We start from the raw sequence: 27,232 nt of genomic DNA, 5'->3' as shown, positions 1-27,232 counted from the left end.
AAATTTATAACACGTGCAGAACCACCACAAGACACGTGTCAACATCAAATATAACAATGTCGATACTAAAGTCATTTAACTGATTAGCTTAAGTTGTTGTCAATAAATTAAAGTTCAATTATTATTTTAATTTACAATAGTCCATGGGTTAGATTTCATGCCAATATTAAAGTTTTGTACAATAAATTCAAATCTTTCTTCACAAGAAATGCCGTAGAAAAATATTTTTTTTTCCTCTCCAAATAAATCTAAAAATAAATGACATTAAAACTGAAAAATTTAATATATACAACAAACTCGAAGTATAGGCTCACATAAATCTGTAGTATAGTCAAAACATTTTTCTTTTTCTCTCCCAAATAAATCTAAAAATAAATGAAATTAGGACAAAAAAAATTTAATATATACAATAAACTCGAAATATATGCTCACATAAATCTGTAGTATACCATGAAATTTTCATGTTTCTCTCCCAAATAAATCTAAAAATAAATGAAATTAGGACAGAAAAATTAAATCTCTACTCACTGCAGCCTTTTCTTTTTTAAATTAAATCTCTCCTCACGGCAGCATTTTCTCTTTTTCTCCCTCGAATAAATCTAAAAATAAATGAAATTAAAACGGAAAGATTTAATATATATAAAAAAAAAAAAAAAAAAAAAAAAAAAACTCCAAATCTCTCATCACATAAACATCACATAAATAGAGTAAAATATTTTCCTTTTTTCCCTTCCAAATAAATCTTAAAAATAAATCAAATTAGGAGAAAGATTTAATATATACAAGAAACTCACTCCAAATCTCTCCTTACCGAAAGCATTTTTCTTTTTCTCTCCTAAATAAATTTAAAAATAAATGAAATTAGGATAGAGAGATTTAATATATAATAAATTCAAAATCTCTCCTCATATTAATTCTCACATAAATTTGCGGTATGTATTGAAAGTATTTTTCTTTTTCTCTCTCAAATAATTTTTTTTTTTTGTTACCTATATGTTTTACAATGGAGAGAAGGATAAGTTATTTTTATTTATTTATTTATTTTTGTATGTTTTTTTGTTTGGTAGTGAATATTTACATCTTTTTTTTAGCTTTTCATCCGGTGTGACGGTTACTAAATATCTGTTTCCAATATTTAGCAACTTTTTACCAAATAACTTAAACCACTACACATGTAACTAATCTTGATCTAGAGCAAAGTGCATAAATTATGTCTTAATGAGATTGGATTTTTTTGACAGCTGCAGACAGCTTCATATTTCAATTCTTGTTTCCAACTTCAGGCCATACAACATCGAGTAGATTGCCATGTTTGTTCATCCTTCTTCCACGTAGCGAAAACCCATTCTCCACAGTTATATCTTCTCTCTTACAACTTATCTTTATAACTTGTGTCGTTGGAGGAGATCTTATTTACCAAAATAATTTATAGTATTGAGTTTTATTTATTATTTCTAATATTTTTAAAATAGGGTTCATTTCATGAACTTATTTATAATTTTTTTATTCAATGATTGAGAATTTTGTAACTCTTGCCAAACGAGCTAGTAAGAAAAAATAGAGATTTGAGATAGTGGTAGAACTATGATTGCAATAAATGATGAAATTCGACGTTTTCTAGCTTCTTGAATGATTTGCTTGTGGTAAGATTGTTGCATCCTAACAGCAGTTTGAGCTCTGAAAAAAGCCTCTATACTTTGAAAAGTTGCAGTAACTAATTGTCTCACCTCAAATCCTCTAATTACAACATGCAACCTCTTAGAATCCTAAGGTTAGTTTGTGCTGTAAAAAGGATCTGCATACTGTGAAAAGTTTTAGCAACCAATAAAGAAACAAACAAATAAAGAAAGGAACCAAGATAGAGTTTCACTCATCTGTTTGAATAATCATTTGGCAAAAACTGAATAAATCAAATCGTTATTAAATAGAGTGGTTTTGGTTTTCGATGTCGAATCTTACAGAAGACTTCCGGGGCCGCATCTCGAAATAAACTTATATTATTTATCGAAAGATTGATGAGCTCTTTGTGTCCTAACAGGAGTTTGAGCTCTAAAATGGGTCTGCATACTGTGAAAAGCTACAACAGCTCGTTTTCTCACGAGAAACCCTCTAACCACAACCTACAAACTCTTTGAGTCCTAACGATAGTTTGAGCTTTAAAAAAGGATTACATACTATGAAAAGTTGCAACAGCTTGCTTTCTCACGAGAAATTCTCTAATCACAACCTGCAATTTAACCCGTCCCTTGAGAGCTCTCCAAGCTTTTCTAGCATGACAATAAAGAAACAAAAAAACAAAAAAAAAAAAAAAAAAAAAAAAAACAAGTTAGAATTTCACTAATCTTTTTGATAATCATTTGGCTCAAATGGTTTTCAAATAAAGTTGTTTTGGTTTTTGATATCAAATCTTACCTCAGATCTTCAAGGCTGAATCTCAGGAATAAATTTATTCTCTTTATCGAAAGATCGACGAACTCTTTGAGTCTTAACGGCAGTTTGAGCTCTAAAAAGGGTCGGCATAATTCACGTATGTATTCAAGATCAAGAGCTGTTCTTGGTTTAGATATTTACTCGAATCTGTTCAATTTCAATTCTAGCCACTCCCTATACTACGGATTATCTTAATATAATCCGTATAGGCATTAGCTTAAATTTGATGAATCGACAAGGCCCAATTGAATGCATCAGCCGCCAAGGCCCAATTGAATGCATCAGCCGCCAAGGCCCAATTGAATGCATCAGCCGCCAAGGCCCAATTGAATGCATCAGCCGCCAAGGCCCAATTGAATGCATCAGCCGCCAAGGCCCAATTGAATGCATCAGCCGCCAAGGCCCAATTGAATGCATCAGCCGCCAAGGCCCAATTGAATGCATCAGCCGCCAAGGCCCAATTGAATGCATCAGCCGCCAAGGCCCAATTGAATGCATCAGCCGCCAAGGCCCAATTGAATGCATCAGCCGCCAAGGCCCAATTGAATGCATCAGCCGCCAAGGCCCAATTGAATGCATCAGCCGCCAAGGCCCAAGCCCTACACGCGTTGTCGTCGAGCTTCTGGAACTTAGACGAACACGGTGTCCAGGTGAAACCCCGGCAAACTGCCAACGCATTTCCCTCCATTGCAAGAACCGCGGAACGTCAACAACCGGCGCGTGTATAACAGGTGCCACCGTGTACCCAAACCCAGAATCCAAGCGGCGGCGGCGGCGGAGGCTGAAGTTCCTGTAATTTTATCGGAAACTACCATGGCGGTAGATAATTTCATGGAAATTCAAATTCCGCACCAGAAACACTACCATGGAAGCTATTTCCCGTTAGTTTTATCGCCATCTTCAGCTGCTTTCACCATCTCATCCTTCACTCGAGCCATCAAGGCCCAGAAACCATTACTCGATTCGCTGATTCTCAAATCCGGAGCAGTACTCTTCAGAGGTTTTCCGGTTGATTCAGCATCTGACTTCAACGACGTCGTAGAGTCCTTTGGTTTCGAGGAGTTTCCGTACGTCGGAGGCGCAGCTCCTCGAACTAGGGTTGTTGGTCGGGTTTTCACCGCCAACGAATCTCCGCCGGACCAGAAGATCCCGTTTCATCACGAATTGGCCCAGGTACTCATTGTACTCAGTCCTACAAGATCTCCTGCTTCATATCTATACATAAAAATTGCTTAGCTTAGTTTAGTCTGTAGTTTAGAATTCACCATTTGAATAAGGGTTTAGTATGATCTCTGAAATGGCTTGAATGTGATCGAAATAGAATCTAGTATACCACTCTGTTGCCTAATAAGATCCCTTGGATTTGAATTTTGCAAAGGAAAATCATAAGTTGATGCTGTATTTGGTTGGTGATGTCTGAGATTGAACAACTGGGTTGCGTTCTTTATATTTTTCAGGTGCCTGAATTTCCTGCCAAATTGTTTTTCTATTGTGAAGTGGAGCCTACAAGTGGTGGAGAAACACCCATTGTTCTTAGTCATGTTGTTTATGAGAAAGTGAAAGTGAAATATCCAGAGTTTGTTCAGAGGTTGGAAGAACAGGGTTTAATTTACACAAGGATTTTGGGAGAAGATGATGATCCATCATCTCCAATTGGCCGTGGTTGGAAATCTACATTCTTGACTGACGACAAGCGCATTGCTGAAGAAAGGTTCATTATCAAATACAACCCCCACCAATTTTTCTCTTCAAATGCTCAGAGGATTGATGCTGAAAAGTAGTTTTTCATATTGAATATTGATTGTTTCTTTGTTCAATTCATAACATCCTTAGACTTGCTAGTTGAATGCGAGTAAAATTACTTCAAAGTGAGGACTCTGGCAAGCCATCTACTGATGTTTTACTCGTTTGAAATCATGTTGAATTGCAACAACTAGAATCTCTCAAGGGGCTGGTTAAATTGTAGGCTGTAGTTAGAGATTTCTCGTGAGAAAATGTTGCAACTCTTCACAGTATGCAGACCCTTTTTAGAACAAACTGTCGCTGGGACTCAAAGAACTTGTCAATTTTTCAATAAAGAGAATGGTTTTATCTCTAAGATTTGACCCCAGTAATCTGCTATAGGATTCGATATCGATCTTCGTGAGAATGGCTTGAAAAGACGAAGATCGAGTTGCCAGAGTCCTGCGTGATAGTACTAGTGGTTGAGTGGTGAAAAACACATTTGACAGTCGTGGAAAAGAAATCGAATTGCTTGAAAAGACGAAGATCGACTTCCACGACTGTCAAATATGTTTCGCTGTGTGATAGGAGCGCCTATGACTCTTGGTCTTACTAGAATCTACATGTTCTTGTTTTACATCAAACGTTGTTGCGCCTAATCTTTCGAACTGTTGTATTATCTCATAAAATGATTTATTTGCAGTTTGATCAAGAACTTCACTGGACAAGTTTGTTTAACAATTCTTAACTTTCAACAGGGCAGCTAAGCTGGGAATGAAGGTTGAATGGTTAAATGATGGAGTGAAAACTGTTATGGGTCCAATCCCAGCAATCAAGTACGACGAAGTGCGGCAGCGTAAGATTTGGTTTAACAGCATGGTTGCAGCATACACCGGCTGGGAAGATGCAAGGAACGACCCCGTAAAGGCCGTAACGTTCGGGGACGGTACTCCACTGCCAGCTGATATCATCTATGACTGCTTGAGAATTCTGGAAGAGGAGTCTGTTGCCATTCCTTGGCAGAAGGGAGATGTTTTGCTGATAGACAATTGGGCTGTTCTTCACTCTCGTAGGCCTTTCCTCCCTCCTCGCCGTGTGCTAGCTTCACTTTGCAGGTAAATCCTTCACAAAGCCCTTAGAAACTAATGAAAAAGCATGTAGGACTAAGATTATGCTTGTGCCTTGATCTGATGATTGATTTATTGACATAAAGTGAAATCTATGTTCTTATTCATCATCTGTGTGTATATTGAAGGTGTTCATGCTTGAAATTAATAATGTTATTGCCCTTGGCTTTCTCCTGCCTTGATGTGTCGTGGTTTGCGCTCGTTCGAGTGAAAACATCGAATAAAATTTCATTTTCTATCCCGTCTTTTGTTGTCAAATTCTTATTAGGAGATCAAAAACCAATTAGGAATACAAGATTAGATAACTTTTGTCAAACAAATCAATACAAACATAACACAACACATTGAATTCAATCACCCCCACCACTACCACGACTTTCGCCACTTTACCACTACCATCACAGTATTCTCCTATGATGCTATCTTTGACTTACGATCCAAATACCCACCTTTAAAAGATTCTTTACAACTTTTAAAACTTTTAAGTTTTTCTCAGAGAGAGATAGAGAGAAAAGTAGAGTTTTTGTGCATTTTTTTTCCATATAAAACAAATCAAAACAATTAGATGTTCATCTTTTAAGTTTAATGTTGTGATTAAAGTATCTTATTTTCCTTTTACATTGTTATTGATGGCTTCTTTGAGTTTGCATGTACATGAAATTGGTAAAACAAAAGCACTTTTTGAAGACACTTTGACCCACCATTATTGCCATTTTCGCTAAAGCTATATGCAAATCCATGCATGTTTCAGACACTAATATCCATAGCCTATCTAATCAGTTCTCATCAAAAATTTCAGTTCCCCTAAATGATTCCTTTCTTATGACTGAGGAATTTCATAAATGCTTGTATCAATGGAGATAACTATAATTAGCTTTATTCATAATTCATATATAGTTTTTTTTTTTTTTTTAATGATATTATGATATTTGGGTACTGTTTTAGGCATCTCGTGCTATAAGGGATTGGATTAAGTCCTACGATAAAGTGCAAATATCGTTTTTAGTGGTTGTTAAAATTCAACATTTGAATAGATGTATTGTGATTATGAGTTAGAAGAAGGTAATCAAAGGCAATATCAAGTCATCATGTCTCTTATGTCTTTCCCGAAATTAACGGAACTTTTAATACATCTTTCTAACTTTTTGTCCAATTTTATCGTAACATAAATTAAATTCTTTTTGGATTTCATGGTCTGGTTCCTATTCTATGTGCATAAAAACTCTTGATTCTCAACATTGTTAAAAAAATGTCCTGTCTCGTCAACTTCATTGCATTTTGAACTGTGTAAGTTTGCTCCGACCACTAGTACTTTTTTCTAATGTCATCGCTCTACGCTTCTATTTATCTTTGATGTTTACAAGACGTATGTTTTATTATTCGAGAGAAAAAGGACGATGTCTTATTAAATTTTGTTATTAAAAAATAGTTGAGTGTATCGTTCTTTTCTAAAAGAACCACTCATGCAACTGAATTGGATTAAGTAACATATCACGAGCACAACTTATGTTTTAGTAGCAATTAAAAGTTTTATATAGAAAATAACCGCTAAATTAGAATGAAGTAATTAAAAATATTAGATTTATTGACATATATCATATATTGAGAATTTATTTGTTATTTTCTCTAATTAGTTTAACTTAGTTGGTAACCTAACAAGGTAAACACACGACATATTCTAAAATATAAAATCATAAAATTACTAAATTGGTATCTAAGTGATGGAACGTTTATAGATCGTTTGAATATCCACTTCACATTGTCGAACTAAAATTGATATACATATGATGGAACATTTGAAGACCATTCGAATATCCACTCCACATTGTCTATAGAATTGGAGTAGAATCATTTGGAGTAGAATCATTTCTCGAACACCATGTAACTAAGTATTTTGGTTTACTAATTTCATTAAAAAAAAGAATTACAGATACAAAAGATACAGTCAAAGATGAAGCTCTTTCCACTTAATCACACCCAACATTACAATCTAGCTAAGATTGTTTATATTACAAATATGATATATGGTATAAGCTTTTGTTTATAAGCTGTTCATAGTTCCTATAATGACTCATAAAAGCTTCCTGAAAACAACACAGGAGATTAAAAAAAAAAAAAAAAAAAACAATAAAAGGTACAAACTTTATGAATTCTAATCTTCATTTTTTTTTTTTTTTTTAATTAGTTGCATGATGTTTAAGTAAACTGAAACGCAGTCGTTTTAAGTGCCTGGGCTTTACCCTGTGTGCCTGACAATTTACCTTGTCTACATGTTTGACAAAATCAGCCAAATTTTGTTAAAAAAGAGGCTTTTTTGGCAAACAAACACAAGTTAAGCTTAAAACAGAGGGATACAAAAACACCCATTTTGAGAAAATCACTCAAGAAGAAGACTTACATACTGTGGGCTGTGGAGAAAAGGGGTTCCATGAAATTAGTGGAAGCTGCAATATGGAGATTTTGACTGGAAAAAAGGGTTTATTTGGTGAAGAAGAAGAAGAAGAAGAACAATGTTGATGGGGTTGTGGGTTTGGCAATGCCAATTTATAAAAGTTTCTCCCACTTTCGTCTTATAGGAATGTGAACTCGTCACATTTTAGTCAAACAAAAACACGTACGTCTTGATTAATGAGCTATGTTCAAGTTGACATGTTTCAACGTTTCTCCTCTCGATGTTGCATGTGGTAAGATGTAAAAGAATTCAAATTCTACTCGTCAAACTAACAAACAAATTAAAATATTCAATGAAAAAATGTTAAAAACAGTGAATATTGGCGACTTACCCATTCAGTGATTTTGGCACATGACGTTCCAAAAATGGGGTACTATCGGGTTGGGTGAATTCAATAATAGATGCTTGTTGGTATTCTAACCTTCCTTCTCCTGTCAGGACTTACCTGAAAGAGAATTTTGTGTTTCTTGGTCGTGAATATTTGAATAGGATGAACCGCCCTATGGTTTAGTTCGGAACAAAACATTAAAAATAAACTCGTTGAACTGGAATGTATATTATCCATATAGAAGATCAAAAAGAAGATTTAAGGCTCGAAGATATTAGGGACTGAAACGTATATTTAGTATTGGTTTATGTGGATAGTGGGCAATGAAAGGTGATGCCGGCCAAAAGATTCAAATGGAAACTCATAGCTATAAGGACTAAAATTACTGAAAAAACCGAAGAGGGGTGAGCAATTTGGAGCACTTCCACTTGGGATTTTTATGTCTATTTATTATTAGTAGTAGTATTTTCAAACCATAAAACTTCGTGGGTCAAATTTGTATTAATATTTGAAGTCTCAATCGTTTTTTGTATTTTTCAGTGTTCGATATTGTCTAATTTGAGCATAACTCTTATGACTTTATTAAGCCTCTTATGACTTTATTTTTTGTTTTTCCAGGAAGTCTCGTACCAATGAAAATGTACAATCGGTAACAAATTCAAATATTCAACACATCATCATTGTCCCACTACCTTTTTTCTTTTTTCTTTTATTATTATTACTATGTTAAATTATAAAAATACCATTAAAATTTTATATTTTATTTATTAATCTTTTTTAAAAATTTCAAAAAAGAAATATTCTTACAGTTTTCATTAACACCCTTCAATTTTATTTATTTATTTTTTTTTTTTCTTTTAAAAGTATTAAAGTCCATAGATAATTTTTTCACTTTCGACTGCAAAAATAATTCCGTTATATATTAATGTATTTATTAACTTTTTGTTCTTTTGTAATAAAAAAAGGTTCAGAATAAGAATCTAAAATGATTGGAATTTGTTGGGGTAATTGAAAGGCCTTTTATCAGAATTTTAATTAAAATAAATGCCTTTTAAGAATAAAATATTTGTATTGGGAATTCAAATCTTCACATTATCCTAATAAGTTGACCATATTCAAATTGTTCAAAAGAAAGCATTAGAATTAATTTTTCAATTAATTAATGAAATCCAATTGAATTGGAGCAGCATGAATGAATTGTTTACACCAAAAATGTATATCATTAAAAGTGATTAATTACAATTTAAGCACGAGGTTAATATAAATAAATTAGAATTTCCACAACTAACTCAAAGCAGTTGAGATTAACTCAAATTAAAACAGTCACATCAAATTGTAAAACAAAATTTCAAAATTCTGTAGGAAAAGCTAATGAGAATTCAAAAGTAAAAACAAACAGATATTTGTAGCCAACCTGCTTTGTGCCCGAACGCTGTTCGATCATATATCAACGACGTCACATAGAGACATCTTTGAAAATATACACCATGCACAGCACATATTTGTTCAAACAAAAACCATATAAACTCAATATCATATTTCAAGCATCAAACATCTACTGATTGTTCCAAGCTGACAACAAAAAAAAACTTGCAGAATCAAGATAGAGTAGAGATAGAGAGGCTGACATAGTTGTCTGTATTAACACAAATAGTTGGTAGATTACAATCTATGTCAAGAAACACCAAGCCAGGTAGTTTGTTCATAAATCTAAAAACTTAATCCCATTCCAATCTCAATAAGCTAGAAAAGAAAAAGAAAGAAAAGATAGAAAGACGAGACCCTCCCTCGTCACCATAATTAACACAAGGGTTCGTGGATATGAATATGAATATGGATATGGATATGGATATGGATATGGATATGTTACAAATGACTAGTGAGGTCGGGGTGACGATGACGATGACGATGAAGTCCGATGGGGTAGCTAGCACTCAATTCAGCAGCCAAAACAATGTAAATTAGCGAGAATCCCAACAAGCCAAGGGAAGCCCCTTTGAGGCTCACAAAGCTCTTGAAGACCAGTTTTGTTTGAAATCATCATAAGTGCAACAAGTATAATAATCAGTACAACGGACTTTTCACTCTGTTTAATAATTTTTCTGATCCGCAGTGATGGTGCATTTTGTAGGCATAAAAAATGTGGGCACTTAAAAAAAAAACAAAAAACAAAAGAATGACACGCCAAGGCCAGCAATTCAAATAACACTAATTCAAATAACACTTACCCCGAATGGCTTTCTTTCTTCCTTTCTTTCTTTCCTTCCATGTCTTCTTTGGCCAAAATGGATTCACAAATGTGGGATTAGACCGTCATATAGAGAGTTCTTATTCATCCTTCTCCTCTTACGCTGTTGAGGCCAGACTCAATCTGGTAAAAACATTGGAAACACACACCAAAAAAAGAAAGGAAGAGAAGTATAAAGACAAAACAATATATAAGCAGAGCTCAGAAATAGCATTTGAATCTTTCTTTAAAAGATAACATGCCTTATCACTGAGTTCGGGATGGTTTCTGTTTTAACCCCACCTCCAGGATTTAATGCCATCTCAAGTGCAGCATTTGGCTTCACATGTCAACCAGAATAAAATGAAAACTTGTAAGGTAGTATAGAAAAAGGACCATGTCAAATCAAAGATAACCAATAAAAGGAATGAAAACCCACACCTTTGGCTCCATATGCATGACATCTCCATTTACACAACTGTTCTCCAACTGAAGTTCAGAATCTGCCTCACACGAATCAACCACAGGTGTCCCTGGATTGTTACTTTCATTAGCACTTCCTTCTATGCTCCCAGCATTTCCTTCACTACTACCCGCAGCAAACCCGACATTCTCGCAGGAACTACTTTCACTTGCTAAGGTAGTGATCACACTGGAATTAGATGCACATCTATGACCAATTTCGATACAAGGAATTTTTTCTGACTCAAGTTTCTCTTTTGTACACCCTTTGTCACTCTCTACACTTCTAGATTCTTTCCTTGAAGAACCACTGCCAATACTAGAGACACCAAAAGTCAACTCTTCAGTTTCCCGAGTGATCGTCTGACACATACTATTCTTCTCATCAATAGTTTTAGCTTCAACATCAGCTTCCGGATGCTCAGAAGAAGCACTATTTGAAAATTGACTGATGTTGGATGAAACTGAATCCTGCCTTCTAGGACTAATAGACCGTCGTTTTTCAGGAAAACCATGCTCTCCTTCAATTCGATTGAGATCATTTTTTCTCTTAAGGTATCTCTCACCACTGCCACTCCTACAATTTTGTACATCTTCTTGATTTGGTCCATCAGAACGTTGCAAAGCTGACACCCTTGAAGCACGAGGTCTATGACCTTCTGGAAACACAAAAAGAGGGATCTGCCTTCTATGGACATGAGAAACAAAGATTTCCATTCCTGGCTTCCAAAACATGTACATATTTACATTATGCTTGAAGTCATCAACTGTTGAACGTATATCAAACTGCTGCCCTTCTTGAATTATCTCTCCCTGCTTCCTCTGCAGACCCATGAAAAACGCACAATGGGCGCATGGCTTGGATGTGTCGACATATTCATGTGGATAAGGATGACATTGTAACTTTCCGTTAGTATTCCTCTCAATCTGCAGACAATTACGAAAACCATGAGCAAAGGGAAGACATTTCTATTACCTGAAAGTTTAATTCAATTCAAGAACAGAAATGCTTCATAGTTGAGAAACAGTACTATCATTACCATAATTCGTTTGAATGTAAAAAAAAATACCTTCAATGTTAACTGCCTAAGCCGAGACTCTACCCATCCTTTCCAAGTGCGTAGGTCATCAGCATCAGCTGCTACTATATCAACTTGCAAATAGTTTTTGTAGCTTTCAAAAAACAAATACGGCTCAAAAAGAGAACTCCACTGTGCTTTATTCAGCTCAATTTCCTGATGAATTGAAATTTCCACAACCAATTAAAGTAACATGAAATGCCTTCTGTACTCTTAATCTCTGCCTATTAATTAGTAACCACGTAAAACAAGAAATGTATGCATGCATGATACCTCACAAACTCTGTTACCGAACTGGAACTGTTCCATCATAACTCGGAGCGTACTTGTAGAAACATTGTAGCTAGAATTCATGCATGGATATGCAGGTGTTATAATAGGCATATGATGAGTTCTATCGCGATGATTTTTACGAGGATCCCATACAGAACACCCAAGATCATCTTCCTCAATTGCACACAACATCACAGGGTTTGGCCAACGCCACTGGGTATAGACTCTGAAAAATCGAGACAACAGCATACTTGGTACTGCATTTGGATAAAGCTGACAAACCCGTGCCACAAGAAGTGCCAAGTTCACCCCACCAAGAAATCCAGTAACCTGCTCAAGCATGTGATACGAGTATTAAAGCAGGAAAGAAATGTATCAACTAATCAGCCATATATACACAGTATTAAAAGACAAACTCACATTTGAATAAACACCACGCCTTTTTGCCCAAAACTTCAAGCATCTAAGTGCTGTTCGAAAATTCTGTGTACACAGGATGAAACAAATGGGGATTACAGTTTCCAGACATGAATTTTAGTGTGCAAGAAATTCACAAAAAGAAGGCTGTAAAATAGAAAACCACTCACCTCAATATTTGGAACAAGCTTTAGAATTTGATCAGCAACCCGACAACCATTAAGACTTCTAACAGTTTGCTCATCAACATTATACAGGACAGACACGTCAGAGATATCCAAATCCTAAAAGTAAACAGTGACAACAAAAAACAAACACAATTTTCACAGCCATGCCACAAGGAAGGTCAAATAGAACATGATATGTTCAAACGCAATACATTTAGGCAATGTTGTGCAACAAGATAATGAACAAGAGTCAACTGCCACTTACTTCAGGCACAACCAGACGAGATATACTAGCATAAAGTAGGTCAATAGATATTCCATCAAACTTGAATTTCATCACTGGGACATGAGCATCAGGAACTGGCTGCAACTCAGTCACTTCTTCCAGTTCTTCCAAAATATTGTGTAATATATAAAAGAAATCCTCCTGAAAAAAATAAAAACAGATATAGGATTATATTCTTATAAAACCATCATAAGTAAGAGAACCAAATAACTCACATCTAACACTCACCTCCCTGTTCACATAGCATGGTCCAACACATAACGTGTCTATATCAGCTCCAGGTCCATGCACCTACAACAACACAAACCCATGCAACAACCGATTGACAAGTACAAAACAAATGTAAAAAGCCCCATAAGGTATGTAACACATGAAAACGAAAAAGGAAAAAAAGGAAAACATTTCACATTTTCAATATTATAGAGGTGTTACAAAGGATTTCGGCTGAGGACAAATCACACAAAAACCTTGGCAGCTGCTATACAATAACTGCTTAGAAGAGGTAATTTTTGTGACCAAAATTTGGTCTTTGAACTATATCTGTCGAGGGAAAGCTCAATTCTACAACATTCTGAAAACAGTAGCCAAGAGTGGTTTCTGGGAAGAATAAGATTATATGGGTTGACATCACTTTGACTCGTGCTGGAAACTTTGGCTAGGTAACTGTCCAAACCTTTTTGGAAAGGCCTCTTAGGATGGTGGATGGTGAGGTGAAGGATCTGGTTTTTACCTGTCCTAGCTTATGCCTTCTGCCGTTTATGTAACTTAACTTGCTGTGAAAGGGGGATAGATGACTTATCCCCGGTCTCTTAGTGAGTTACTCACGAATTGTTTCTTCCCCCACCGCCCAAAAAAGAAATGCAATCATAGCAACAGACTATAAATTAACTAAGACGCTACATGGGACAGGTGCACCATAGAATTGAAGGCATATAAGTGTAATGGCAAAGGCACCGAAACTGTTTACAGATCATGGAGGAGAAATAGCAGAGCAATAGTTGTGCATACCCCGAGACGATAGGAACCAAAAGTAAAGATCACAGCATTTGCATCCTCCACCATTTGATCTGTATAACCTTTAATGCGAGTAAGCTGTTTTACCCAGTCTTTCACAATCTAGAGAAGTATAAAAAGAGAAGGGAAATAGACAAACACATTAGTCAGAGAGATAAAATACGAAGTTAAAGGAGCAAAATAGTAAAATATCGACCACTGCAGCAAGTCGCAGCTTTCACTCTGAATACTTCACAATTGTAGAGATTCGAATTGTCAAAATGACCATACTATAAGGAAAATCATCATTTGATAAACTGATATAAACATAAACTAATCTATCACTGTCATAAGTCATTGTCTGTATGTAAAATGGTGTCAAACATATCCAACATTATAGACATAAGCATCGAACTTGCGTCTATGATCGTGGCTGTGCAATAATTTTTCTTCCTCTTGCTAAGTTCCATCCCTAATTGCAACTCTTAGATAACTCACCATCGACAACAAGGAAAAGATACTGAAGATTTTGTTCGACAGATTAAAGTTCATCACCTGTCCTATCCGGCAAAGAACCTCCTCTCTCTTGGCAGATTCCTCTTTGCTTTCGTACAAGCCAGAATCAACCAGAAACTATTACACGATAAACAAAAAAACAAAATCAACCAACCTAATTTCGGATCATGCACAAAAAACAGCCGCAAATTATCAATTAAAACCTTTTCCAACTCCTTGTTTCTTTGCACGTCAGCGTCACAGGGCCCTGCCAACGATATTGGCTGTGTCACACCATGGCACTTCGGCACCGCTTGTTTAGCAGTTAACGGTGAATACTCTGCTCTCCCCATCACGTATTGCAAACAAAAAAGAAGGTTCCCCGAAATAATCCTAAAATTGGAGAACAAGAATCTAAAATTTTCAATGCCCTAAACCTGAAACTAAAGATGAAACCATCCCTCAACCAGAACGAAACCACAACCCGCAAAAGATCACACCTGGATGAAATAACAGCGATGGAGATCGAACAAGAAGAAATCAACCCAAATAGTTCACAGATTGAAGCCCTGACAGTTCTTTTTTTTTTTTTTCTTTTGAAGTCGAAAACTCCCAGAAATACAGATCGCGAACGGAAACTCAAATTGAAACACCAAGATATGGAAGTTGAGGCAAAGGAAAAGGTAAGAAATACAGAATCAAAAACGAAATTGGAATGAGGAATACCAAGAGAAATTGGAAGTGGAGGAACGGAAAGCGAGAGAAAGCTGAGATGAAATCGTCGGTTATGAATTTAAGATCGGGGCGGCCGTGTGGGTGAAAGCAGCGGCGGAAACTCGATAATTTCTATTTTTGATTTCTTCATTTTATTTTTCTTTTTCCTAATAAAAAAAAACATGTTATTTTCCTTTTTTCGTTTGGATTATTGATAAAATAAAATAAATAAATAAAATTAATCAATTTTTTAAAATATATATTTTTTATTTTATTTTATTTTAGACGAACGAAAATTATGAATTTAAAAAAGTAGTGATTTAGAAAAGTTATTTATTTTGTGATTTAGACTAATTTAAAAGTTGAGGAAAAAAAAAGTGCATTAATCAAAATTACATAAATTATCATTAAAATCCATCAATTCCAAGTGAAGTTCGAGGTTGGAATTCGGGTGATAACAATGTAACTCTATAACTAGGTGTACACGATCTGAGTTGAGTTGGTAAATCTTTTAAACTAACCCTAAATTTCGAGCTTGTTACATTGGTGACTCAGAGCAATCTAAATAAAGTTTCCAACCCAACTCTCTATTTTTCTATTGGGATTTTGGTTATTTTTTAAATCATTTAAAAAAACCAAATTAAAATTTCATAAAACTAAAAATAAAAAAATAAAAAATGGTCAAATATTCTTAATTTTCAAGACAATCTCCTGTGGTTAGAGGATTTCTAGTAAAAATGCATATCCTTTTTAGAGCTCAAACTGCCATTTGGACTAAAAAAACCAAAACGACCCTATTTGATAACCATTTGATTTATTTAGTTTTCGTCAAATGATTATCAAACCGATGAGTGGAACTCTAACTTTGTTCCCGTTTCTTTGGGATTTTCAAGAACGTTTTGATGAAACAAGAAGTGAATTTCATAATAAGAAATTGTTTATATCAAAATCTTACGCATCAACTCATTGGATGAGAGCCCAAAAATCATCAAAATCGACACCTATCAAACTCGATCAAAGTCTCGTAAGTACATCTCTACATTATCCGATTATGGAGGAGACAAAGCAGCACATCTCCAACCAATCTCTTCGTTGTTGCCATGTCTAAATCGACCTCACCCGTTTACACTTGATTGTCACAATGTGCATCAAGACTTCAAATGGTACTTGATGGACGAAGACTACAAGTTCCCTACAGCTCACACCATGTCCCAACTATCAAATTCATTCGTCTCCACCAACATGCCAGCGACCCATCAAAGAGCATCGCGACAACAGCTTCTTTAGGCCCTACATGACTTGCCCGAATTATATGGTAAACACATAGTCGAGCAACTCAAATAAAGTTTACAACTTAACCCTCAATTTCTCGATTCCGATGAATTGTGTTATTTTTATAATTATTTAAAAAATCAAACTTATTTATAATACACGTTACATCAATAACTAAAATTTCATAAAACTCAACAAAAACCAAACATTTACACATCACAACTCATCACTGTTTGTCAAATATTCTTAATTTTCAAAATAATATCCATGATTAATTGACAAACATTCTTTATATACATATATATACATACATATATACATATAGACTTAAAAAAAAAAAGAAATAAATAATTGATATTCCAAAAATATAATTATAAATATTAATTACAGTGTAAAATAGGAATAATGAGTGTAAAATCAAAATGAAGATCTCCATATCATATCTCATTATTTTTTTAACATAATAACAATAACAATAATAATTAAATTTGAATATTAAATTATTTATTTCTGTATCTTAACGTTGCTCTGATCTCCACCGTTCAAAATTTGAAATTAAAAATCCAAAAGAATCTGGGCTGTACATTGACACTAATTTATAACACTATTTTTTCCATTCCAAAATTAGCCAATAAATCTTTAATTTAAAAAAAAAAAAAAAAAAAAGATTTAAAATCCCAAAAATCTGGCAATTCCCTCTTCGTTTTAAAACTGTGTTTAGTTGAATCAGTACATTCTGGATTGCGATTCAATGTACTTGTTTTAGAAAGATCCCTTTCCTTTGAAAACAGAGGAAAAAACAGAGCAGTTCTCATTGATGGAAATTTTGCTCTGAATACTCTGTTTCTATTCCTCTGTTTACTGATCCAAAAGTGAAGCTACGAACCATAGCTCTGTTTCTGTAAAGGGAAAGCTATTCTTCTCTCTCATCGCCATTGGCAGCCATTGTTGCTCTTCTCTGAGCTTTCTTAAAATCTAGGCTACTTTTTAGAGAGAGAAATACAGAGTACCCATTGGAGGATTTCGCCATTTTCTTGAATTCCAGAAGGTGGGGGTTGGTGTTTTTTACGATCCTCTGAATTTAAAGTTCAAAGATTTCAAAAGTTCTTTACGTTTTTTTTTTCTCTCTCTCTCTAAGGCTTTGTGTGACGTTTTTTTTTGTCTTGTAATGCAGTTTTTTTCACGAGATGCTGTCAGAATAAAAAGAAGAAAAAGAAAAAAAAACCCAAAATCCCTTATTCTCTCTCTTCCTCTGTTTTTTGGTTTAAAAATGAAGCTATTTAGATGCTTTGTGTTTGCTAATCACTTCTGTGTCTGCAACATGTCAAGTTCATAACAGAGCTTTCTCTCTGTCTATCTCCTTATATTACACCTGTTTGTCTATCTCCTTGGAGTTTTGACATAATGTTTACCTTTTGAGCCATTTTTCTCTCTCTAGGATCGTCATTTTTCTTGTGGGTTTTCTTCTTTCTCTCTCTAAACATGGGGAAAGCTACCAGATGGTTGAAGGGTCTGTTGGGAATCAAGAAAGACAAAGACCCATCTGGGAATTCCGATTCAAAACCAACGCCGGTGGTTTCCGACAGAAAGGAGAAGAAAAGATGGAGTTTTGCGAAGTCCGGTAGAGATTCCGGCCAAACGCCGCCGCCAACTGTGGCTGTAGAATCGGCTTGGTTTAGTTCCTACATTTCTGATTCGGAGAAAGAGCAAAACAAGCACGCAATTGCAGTGGCGGCTGCTACTGCTGCTGCTGCTGATGCTGCCGTCGCCGCAGCTCAGGCGGCGGTCGCCGTTGTCCGGCTGACAAGCCAAAGAAGAGGTCCTCTGTATACTACTGGAAGAGATAGATGGGCTGCTGTCAAGATTCAAACAGTCTTTAAAGGCTATTTGGTAAGTAAAATACTTCAGTTTTTACCAAATACAAAGGTTATTTCTTATGGAATAATTGTACTTTTTACCTTATTTTTTCATCTTTTCATCCTGTTTTGTCTGGTAAAAGTGGTTCATAATCTGAATGAAACAGTACAACCTCTTTCAATGAAACAGTAATAAATTCAAACACTTTTGATCCATTTTGATTCATTTTAAGGTTTTCAATTGTTGTTTGTTTGTTTACGGTCAGGCTCGAAAAGCTCTACGAGCTCTCAAGGGACTGGTTAAGTTGCAGGCTGTCGTTCGAGGATTTCTTGTCCGAAAACGAGCTGCTGCAACTCTTCACAGTATGCAGGCACTTTTTAGAGCTCAAACTGCTCTTAGAACTCAAAGAGCTCGTCGATCTTTCAATAAAGAAAATAGGTTTATCCCCGAGATTCGACCCCGGAAATCTGCGGTAAGATTCGATATTGAAAACTAAATCGGCCTTATTTGATAACCATTTGATTTATGAATTCTAACTTGGTTCTTGGATTTTCAGGAACGATTTGATGAAACAAGAAGTGAATTTCATAGTAAGAGATTGTCTATAGCATCATCTTACGAAACCTCCATCAACTCATTGGACGAGAGTCCAAAAATCGTTGAAATCGACACGTACCGAACCCGATCAAAGTCTCGTAGGTACATCTCTACATTGTCCGAATATGGAGGAGACGAAGCAGCACCACTTCAAGCAATCACTTCGCCATTGCCATATTCGAATCGACCTCGCACGTTTATGCTTGATTGTCACAATGTGCATCGAGACTTCGAATGGTGTTTGATGGGCGAAGACTGCAAGTTCCCTACAGCTCACAGCACGCCTCGGCTATCGAATTCATTCGCCTCAACGAACATGTCAGTCACCCCATCAAAGAGCGTCTGCGGCGACAGCTTCTTTAGGCCTTACATGAACTGCCCGAATTATATGGCGAACACGCAATCGTTCAAGGCGAAATTGAGGTCTCAAAGTGCCCCAAAACAAAGGCCAGAGCCAGGATCCAAGAAGAAGCTGTCGTTGAATGAAATAATGGCAGCAAGAAACAGCTTAAGCAGTGTAAGAATGCAGAGACCAAGCAACCAAACTCTGCAAGAACATGAAGAACATGATGAAGATGAAGAAACATCATATGATTTTTGAGTGATCTGTTCTTGTTTTTTTTTTTTTTTTTTTTTTTGTTTGTTAAAATCAAGAATGGGATAGAAGAAGCTGAAATCTGTCTCAAATCAAAGCTTTTCTTTTTTCTACTTCACATTTTTACTTTTTACTGTTAAATTTCAATGAATTAATGAATGAATGAATGAATGAAGGAGATAAATACCCAACAAAGGGAGCTTGTAAATTCCTTTGTTTTTTACCACTTCCTTTTAATCCCATGTTGGTATAAAAAAGTAAAAAAAAGGTACACTTTTTAGAGATTGTTTGCTTCAAATGAACTCCACATTTTTAAGGATTTAAGCTTCCTGACATGATTATGGTATGTCTTTCGATTACCAACCTTAAAAAACACTCAACTTCACCCAAACAACTTGGAGATCAAACCCTTCCTTTTCTCTCGTTTTTCGTTCAAAATTTTAAATCTCCGATTTTTTGGTCAAGATATATCTCTAAAAACATGTAGGGTGTTTCCATGCTCGAGCTAGAGAGTAAAGATTCGAACAAGTACAAAGAGAACATATGTAATATCCCAAACCCACCACGAGCAGATATATTGTCCTCTTTAGGCTTTCCTTTTCGAACTTCCACTTATGGTTTTTAAAACCTTTTTGTGAACTCCCTACCCAAGGTTATATACGGTAAAAGCTGTTGTTATTTATCTCTTGCTTGCTTATATAACGTCTCTTTAAAAAATCTCTCTCTGCCCTCGCTTTCTAAAACCTTCTCTTAACGTTGAGGCAAGAGGCTCGAGCATACGTCGTTTGGCCGTAAGCGACGCAAGAACGAATTGGCTTAGCTCACTTGTCGTTGGGAAGTGAGTGCTACACAATCACAAGTCAACTGTCATTAAAAGTGCGATTGTGACAAGGATGTTTCGTTATCTTTCCTAACTGATATGGGATCTCACAACAAATATCCAACCTATTACCACGATGGAACAAGCTCGATTCCAAAGCATTAACGTCCATAGAGACCAATAACAACAATGAATGAAAAAAAAAAAAAAAAAAGAATCATACAACCAAACCCAGCTCACATGAGAGTTCAAAAATTCAAATCAGGTAAGTGAAATACCAAAAACACCCTCAATTAACCAGAAGAAACTTGAGAATTGCAGAATCAAAAGGGTATAAAAGATTCTGAAAAAGAAACGGCTATAACAACATTAAACAAGTAATTTCCCCGAATTTTCCGGTATGTCTCTTCTGATTCAAACATTAAAGACACAATTTTTTTTTCCTTTTTTTAATTTAAAAAAACAATAAAAAAAAAGAAATTGATTTGTTCAAGAAAATGAATAAAAATTAATTAATAGAAAAAGATTTGAAGTCTTTTAAGGCCATGCTTTCGTCATATATATATATATATATATATATATATAATCTAATAATTGTGTAATAAAATAAAAGATTAAGCGTTGGGGTTTGAATTGTGGGCATGTGGCAAGCACTAAAAGATTGGATTATTAATTTAATTTTTTGAATTTGAATTCTGAAAAATCCATACTTTTTGTCTGAAATAAGCGATTAGTTCAAGAAAAGTGGGGACAAAAAATGTGATTAATTAATGTAATTAGCCTTATAATTGGCCGTACGGGGTTTGATTGGTCATTAATTAAGATTAGGCCCATTAATCAGCCCACAATGGTCCAATTCGAATTAATATTAATTTATGATTTTTTTTTTTTTTTTTTTTTTTTTTTTTTTTTTTTTTTTTTTTTTTTGAAAATAATGTATGTATGGCATTAAAAGTTGAGTAGGAATTGGACCATATAGATTGGTAGACCATATTTGAATGGAAATAGTTGTAGGTGGGTTATTTTTGTTACTCTATTTGGGTGAAATTTAATGCATGAATTGAGGGTTCAATTTTTGGTTTTTAGTGAGGTTTTAACAAGATTGAATTAGTTTTTGGAGTAAATTGTTAAAAGATAATAGTTTTTGGAGGACTGAAATGACCCGAAAATGAGCTTCATTATTGTTTCGTTGAAAAATATTGAAAAATTTGAGCTTCCTCATTTTACGCTTATGTTTCGTTCAAAAGTGTCAATGTTAACACCTATAAAAAATGACTAAAAAAATGACATCGAGAACCCTATGAATCACTTCATTACTTCATTCAAATGGTTCTCACAAAACCCAAATGTTTTAGGAAGTCAAAAAATATTGAAAGAAACTTTTTCACATAATGATTTAACCCTGATGACAGCCATGCACCACCTGTCTCTTTCAAGAGGATTCGTGGCATGTCAAGCCCGATTAAGGTTCTTCGCTTTGCATCGAAGTAAACCACATGCTCCACCACTTGTGCGAGCCCCCGACAATTTGTTTCATTCTTGCGAATGTACTCCCATTCGCTCGAGTTGATACGCATTAGCTACAACACTGCACGGGTCAATACGCACATCGCCTAGTATCCATCGTTCACAACTAGGACTACTGGGGTATCAAATCTCATTCGCTCCCCTAGCTTTCGTTTCTCAATGTCAGCCCAGCAGAGTGCTTTCGCCGTGTTCTTTCCGATCTCTACGCATTTCACCGCCCCTACTCCAATTTCCTTTGTTCTCAACAACTTAAAAAGAACATGTTGTTTATCGCTTTTCGTATCAGTAAAAAGACACAACATTCGAGTGGGTTATTGTATCATTCAAAATAAAAAGAAAACAATAGAAAAAAAACAAGTCTTACGGGATAGAAAGAAAACCATAGAAATTAGAGGACACACAAATTAAAAAAATTTATATTAAACTTCAATTTTAAATTCACAGTCTTAATGATGGTACTACTTTTTATGATGAAAATAAATCATATATATATCTTCTTCGGGCAGTGAATAGAAAAGATAGATTCAATGATTTTAGAGGACAAAACAAATAATAATGGTGGGAATTTGAAATTGAATCCTTATCCATCCAGGAATATCACTAAATTATTATATTTCAATTTTCAAATATGAATCGATAAAAGATAATATATTTTTTGAAAAAAATTGTTTGTTTTTTCCTCCCTCTTATTCAGTTGCCTATTCCAAAAAGGGAATCTACATTATTTTGTGGGCTTCATTTCCCAGACCATTCCTTCTTCCCTCTTCATTCTAATATTCTACTCTTATCATAAACAAAAGAAATCTCCATACATATATTCTATGTTTTTGAATTCAAAATAAAACCCTAAACCCATAATTTACCACTCAATAATAATCAAGAATCAGAAACTATTCAAACAGATGGTCACATTATAATTGAGAATTTTACATAACTAAATGATGGATAGATGGAAGGAGCAATAGTATCGCAAATTTATATCATTCAGTAGTTAATAAGCATTTGAAGAAAAAATTCAAACACTAAGGAAATGGGAAGAACTCATACATAGAAATAACGCATAGGGCGGTGATTCAAATGAAATGGGCAGAGAATGGAAGAAGAACAAGCAATATTTTGAAAGCAGCAAAAATGGAGGTGAGGAGGAGGAGGGAGGGAGGGAGGGAGGGAGGTCAAGCAAGGCCTACAGACCCTGTTCGATCAGGTAATCTCCCAACCTTTCCACCACCATATTGCATTGTCCAGGAGTCACAGGTTCATCGTATATACCAATAATCACAGCTTTCTCTGTTTTCTTCACAGTGATTCCACCAGCGCCCTATTCAATGATCAAAATTCACTAACAATGCAATGGAAAACAGGCTAAGTCTAGATTTAGAACCTGATTTTGTATCATTTTAATCTTCTCTATCAGTTTAAAAATAGAATTTCAAGTGCACAAAACTAAAAACCAAATTATAATCGTTAAAATTTCTCAATCGGGTTCTCTAACTGTTAAAATTTACAAAGAGAAGCTATATAATGTAATAATGCACATCAAAATGCCATTTACACTATAAATCCCCTGTCAATCAACCTAGTTTGATCCATTAAATCAATTTTCTTACAATAGATCAAAACTATAATCAAGTGGAAATGTCCCAGACATCCATTCAATTCTATTCATGTGTTCATATGTTAATAAAATGATACAATTTTCTACATTTATCCATTTGCTTATAGATTTTTTTTTGAAAAGTTAACAAACTAAATTAAGTTTATGTTGGATAAACAATAGTATTATAGGTAAGGATGTTAATAGTAAAGCTGGGGATTTAAGAAATTAAGGAATAAATTAAAAAAAATCAGGGAAGTTGAGTAAGCCTATAAAGTACAACAATCTCTCATAAGATCTAAGAACAAAAGAAAACTATGGACGTTAAAAAAAGTGATCAGAAAATGAACCTTTTTGCCACGAACAACAGCTCCAGGCTCGCCCTGGATAACCATGTATTTGGTTCCAGCAAGGTGTAAACCAGTTGGGGCAAGAGATCCAGGCTCATCAAAATCTTTCATAACCGCTGCAATCTCCTCCGGCTTAAACTGCAATGAGTATTTACCATACAATTGCAAAATTAAAATGCCTCAAGCATGTTAAAGACAAGATCAAATTATACGGCATGACGATTCAAAAACTAGTAGTCACATCAGGCTCGCACGAATCGGCAACGACAAGGAAAAAAGGGGGAAAAAAAAGAAGGAAAATCAAACGCGTCAAAGAATGCAATTCTTCATAAACTATTAATCAGGAAAAACCTTGCGGTTAATATTTGTTTCAGTTTCTACTCTATGAATTCCTGATCTTAACATTGGAGATTACGATTAATCAGTTTAATTATCCAAAAGAGAGAAGAAAATGAAAATCGTATATTCCTCATCAATCATCCATCACTGCAACAGATGATTTATACGAATAGAACAGAGGTCTCATCATCATACGAGTTCCATCTCCGCTCAAATCAAATCAACAAAAAATAAAGAACTGATACAAATAAAATCAAAACAAAACAAAACAAAATGCCGATTATAAGACCAGATTCCAATCGAATTTCTCTCAACAAGAGAGATAACGTAACATAGAATCACACACACAGCAAACGAAATCGAAAATGGCGATAACCTGAAGGAAAGAGGCGCTCTGCCCGAATAGAACAGAGGTCTCATCATCATACGAATTCCATCTCCGCTCAAATGAAATCAACAAAAAATAAAGAACTGATCCAAATAAAATAAAATCAAAACAAAACAAAATGCCGATTATAAGACCAGATTCCAATCGAATTTCTCTCAACAAGAGCGAAAACGTAACAAAGAATCACACACACACACAACAAACGAAATAAAAAATGGCGATAACCTGAGGGAAAGAGGCGCTCTGCGCCCAAACACTAGCGTCATGTCCAATGATGGCGGCGGAGGTGAGATGGTTGCCTTCAATCTCACACATGAGGTGATCATCGACGTAAGTTTGCCACGACATGTTCAAGCTTCAACAACGGAACTTCGAATTTCGATTAGCGGCAAAGTTTTCTTCTCTTCTTCTTCGTTCTTCTTCTAGTTGCTCTTCAGTCTCGCATGTCGATTTGTTTATGGCTTTGAGATATATATAGTTGGAAAAAAATTGAAAATAAATAAATAAATAATAAAATAAATTAGCAACGGACCGAAGCTAACTGTGGCCGGGCTCTGAGCGTGGCCGTTATTATCGTACCAGTGGTTTTCACGTTCACCATTCATTATTATTTTTTAGAAAATTAATTTGCAAATTAATCTATTTATCATACTTTTAAATAATTTCTTTATTAATTTTTGGAGTTTAATAATTATAAAATAAGATAGTAATGGGTGTTTTTAATGTCTATATTTTAAATTTTAAATTATATTTAATAAAGCTTTTAATCTTGAGTTTATAGTGTGATAGACATTAAATTAATAATTAATGTGTTAATTTAGTCCTAATGTATTTTAAAATTAAATAAAGTTAAAAGGTTAAAACAATTAATTAAAAAATTAGAGACTTATCATCCATTAAAATTTTTAAAATTAATTTAGTGAGGACAAGATAGGTATTATTTTTAAAATTAAGGGTAATACTGTCCATGTTTCATATTCTAGCTTTTTAAATATTTTTTATGAGTTAAATTAAATTTAAATATTTAGTATTATTAGTGGCATGTTTTGTAAATTTAAGATTTAAAAGTGACCTAAAAATTAATTTGAGTTATGATATTAAAAAATAATTTACGTACATTAATTTTATTGATATTCTTAATTTCTTTTTTTAATTTTCAAAATTAAACCTTTTTTTTTCAAATATAAAAATACTTTAACTAATATCATATTTAAAAAATACTCATGCAACAAGAATACAAGAAGTAGGGATTCGTTTGCTTTGGGCTTCTCCAAAAAGCCTTAGTGGGTGTAGACATGGTTTTGGTAAACTGTCATACACCACCGTATTGACCCAACGTGAAATGACAAAGACATATCTATGATGAAAGCATGTAAAAGGAGTTTGGAATGGGCATGCGACCATGAACAACATGTCTTGGACAAGTAACACCGAGAAATCTGCCATGCAGCTATAGGCAATAGGCTTTGTACAAGCATAACCGTGACACTTAGCACCTCTAGACTTTGAATCTAGCGATTGACCTCCACCTTATAAAGTTACTCGATGATAAAGTACTTTGAAGTCTAGGACTTAAATTTGACTCGACAGGGTCTTTGATGTGAGACATAGACCAGGATTGGACCGTTCATTTTTTAGGGTTGACACCCATTGGATGATAAAGGTGGATACAGTCGGGTTGAATTTCAATAAATTTGTATTTGAATTGTAAAGAGTCATTAAGATGATTTCATTATAAAGTTACTATTAAACGTCATGTTTTATAGTGTAGTAGTCGACACTCTAGACTTCGACCTAAGTTCAACTTCAAGTAGAACCTTAGGTGTTTAAGGTTGCTTATATCATCAACAACTATCATACTATTTAATATATGCTAAATTCTAAAAAACATTAATAGGATTACATTTTAAGATTAAAATCAAACATTTAGTTCTATAATGAGGTAGGAACCACGGACCTTCACAATGGTATGATATTGTCTACTTTTGAGGTTAGTAACTTCTTTGTTCGACACTTAAGGATTCTATTGACACGATTAAGTTAAGGGCATGACTATGATATCATGTTAGGAATCACAGACCTCCATATCGTATGATATTGTCCACTTTAAGCATAAGCTCTCATGGCTTTACTTGAGCAACATGGTTTTACTCAATGATAAAGAGGTGTGCATATGGTGATTTCATTATAAGATTGATATTAAACATTCGGTTCTATTGTATAGTGGTTAGCACTTTGACCTTTTAGGGTGTTGCTCAATTAAAAGTCACTCGACTCCGAGACCTTCACTACTCAATCAAAAGTCACTCGAACTTTGAATGCATATGGTGATTTCATTATTATAAGATTGATATTAAATGTTTGGTTCTATGGTACAGTGGTTAGCACTTCAGACTATGAATTCAGTGACTTTGGGTACAACCTTCACATTTTAGATTTACTCAATCAAAAGTCACTGTGACATTGTTTAAACATGATAAAAGGGGTGTGCATATGAAATCGCATATGGTGATTTCATTAGAAGATTGATATCAAATGTTTGGTTCTATGGTGTAGTGGTTAGCACTCTGGACTTTGAATCCAGCGACCTGGGTTCGACTCCTAGTAGGACCTTCACCTTTTTATAGGGTTTAATCAAAAGCCACTAGACTCCGGACCTTCACTACTCAATCAAAAGCCACTCAGACTTAGCACTTTGGACTTTGAATCCAACGACTTGAG

General features: G+C 34.7%; 4 protein-coding genes and 1 non-coding gene across 6 annotated transcripts; 3 read left to right on the top strand and 2 right to left on the bottom strand.

Moving 5' to 3' along the window:
- Window positions 1-3,052: 3,052 nt before the first annotated feature.
- LOC111779416 (2-oxoglutarate (2OG) and Fe(II)-dependent oxygenase superfamily protein) lies at window positions 3,053-5,520 on the top strand. The gene is made up of 3 exons (XM_023659588.2): window positions 3,053-3,603; window positions 3,888-4,141; window positions 4,911-5,520. The coding sequence occupies exons 1-3, from the start codon at window positions 3,244-3,246 to the stop codon at window positions 5,269-5,271; spliced, it is 975 nt and encodes a 324-aa protein (XP_023515356.2). The 5' UTR covers window positions 3,053-3,243; the 3' UTR covers window positions 5,272-5,520.
- A 4,154-nt stretch (window positions 5,521-9,674) lies between these two features.
- LOC111778496 (nuclear poly(A) polymerase 4) lies at window positions 9,675-15,249 on the bottom strand. Of its 2 annotated transcripts, XM_087119207.1 has the most exons (13): window positions 14,959-15,249; window positions 14,683-14,851; window positions 14,519-14,596; window positions 13,979-14,086; window positions 13,199-13,261; window positions 12,950-13,111; window positions 12,688-12,801; window positions 12,521-12,583; window positions 12,101-12,430; window positions 11,819-11,983; window positions 10,728-11,675; window positions 10,550-10,626; window positions 9,675-10,430 (listed from the first exon to the last, which is right to left on the bottom strand). In XM_087119207.1, the coding sequence occupies exons 2-13, from the start codon at window positions 14,809-14,811 to the stop codon at window positions 10,406-10,408; spliced, it is 2,262 nt and encodes a 753-aa protein (XP_086975333.1). In that variant the 5' UTR covers window positions 14,812-14,851; window positions 14,959-15,249; the 3' UTR covers window positions 9,675-10,405. The 2 variants fall into 2 exon arrangements, with proteins under 2 accessions (XP_086975333.1, XP_023514136.2); XM_023658368.2 differs by having other exon boundaries at window positions 14,683-15,090.
- A 1,925-nt stretch (window positions 15,250-17,174) lies between these two features.
- On the top strand, window positions 17,175-19,701 carry LOC111779073 (protein IQ-domain 26). The gene is made up of 4 exons (XM_087118980.1): window positions 17,175-17,492; window positions 17,619-18,334; window positions 18,567-18,773; window positions 18,858-19,701. Exons 2-4 carry the CDS (start codon window positions 17,927-17,929, stop codon window positions 19,497-19,499), a joined length of 1,257 nt encoding a protein of 418 aa, XP_086975106.1. The 5' UTR covers window positions 17,175-17,492; window positions 17,619-17,926; the 3' UTR covers window positions 19,500-19,701.
- Window positions 19,702-22,792: 3,091 nt separating this feature from the next.
- On the bottom strand, window positions 22,793-24,965 carry LOC111779096 (profilin-3). The gene is made up of 3 exons (XM_023659160.2): window positions 24,737-24,965; window positions 23,785-23,922; window positions 22,793-23,158 (listed from the first exon to the last, which is right to left on the bottom strand). Exons 1-3 carry the CDS (start codon window positions 24,857-24,859, stop codon window positions 23,024-23,026), a joined length of 396 nt encoding a protein of 131 aa, XP_023514928.1. The 5' UTR covers window positions 24,860-24,965; the 3' UTR covers window positions 22,793-23,023.
- Window positions 24,966-27,052: 2,087 nt separating this feature from the next.
- TRNAQ-UUG (transfer RNA glutamine (anticodon UUG)) lies at window positions 27,053-27,124 on the top strand. The gene has a single exon. It is a non-coding gene; the product is annotated as a tRNA-Gln (tRNA).
- Window positions 27,125-27,232: the final 108 nt, after the last annotated feature.

This window comes from Cucurbita pepo, chromosome 17 (assembly GCF_057944985.1).
Source record: "Cucurbita pepo subsp. pepo isolate OVF chromosome 17, ASM5794498v1, whole genome shotgun sequence".
Lineage (NCBI taxonomy): Eukaryota > Viridiplantae > Streptophyta > Magnoliopsida > Cucurbitales > Cucurbitaceae > Cucurbita > Cucurbita pepo.
This window is presented reverse-complemented; position numbering and strand designations above follow the sequence as displayed.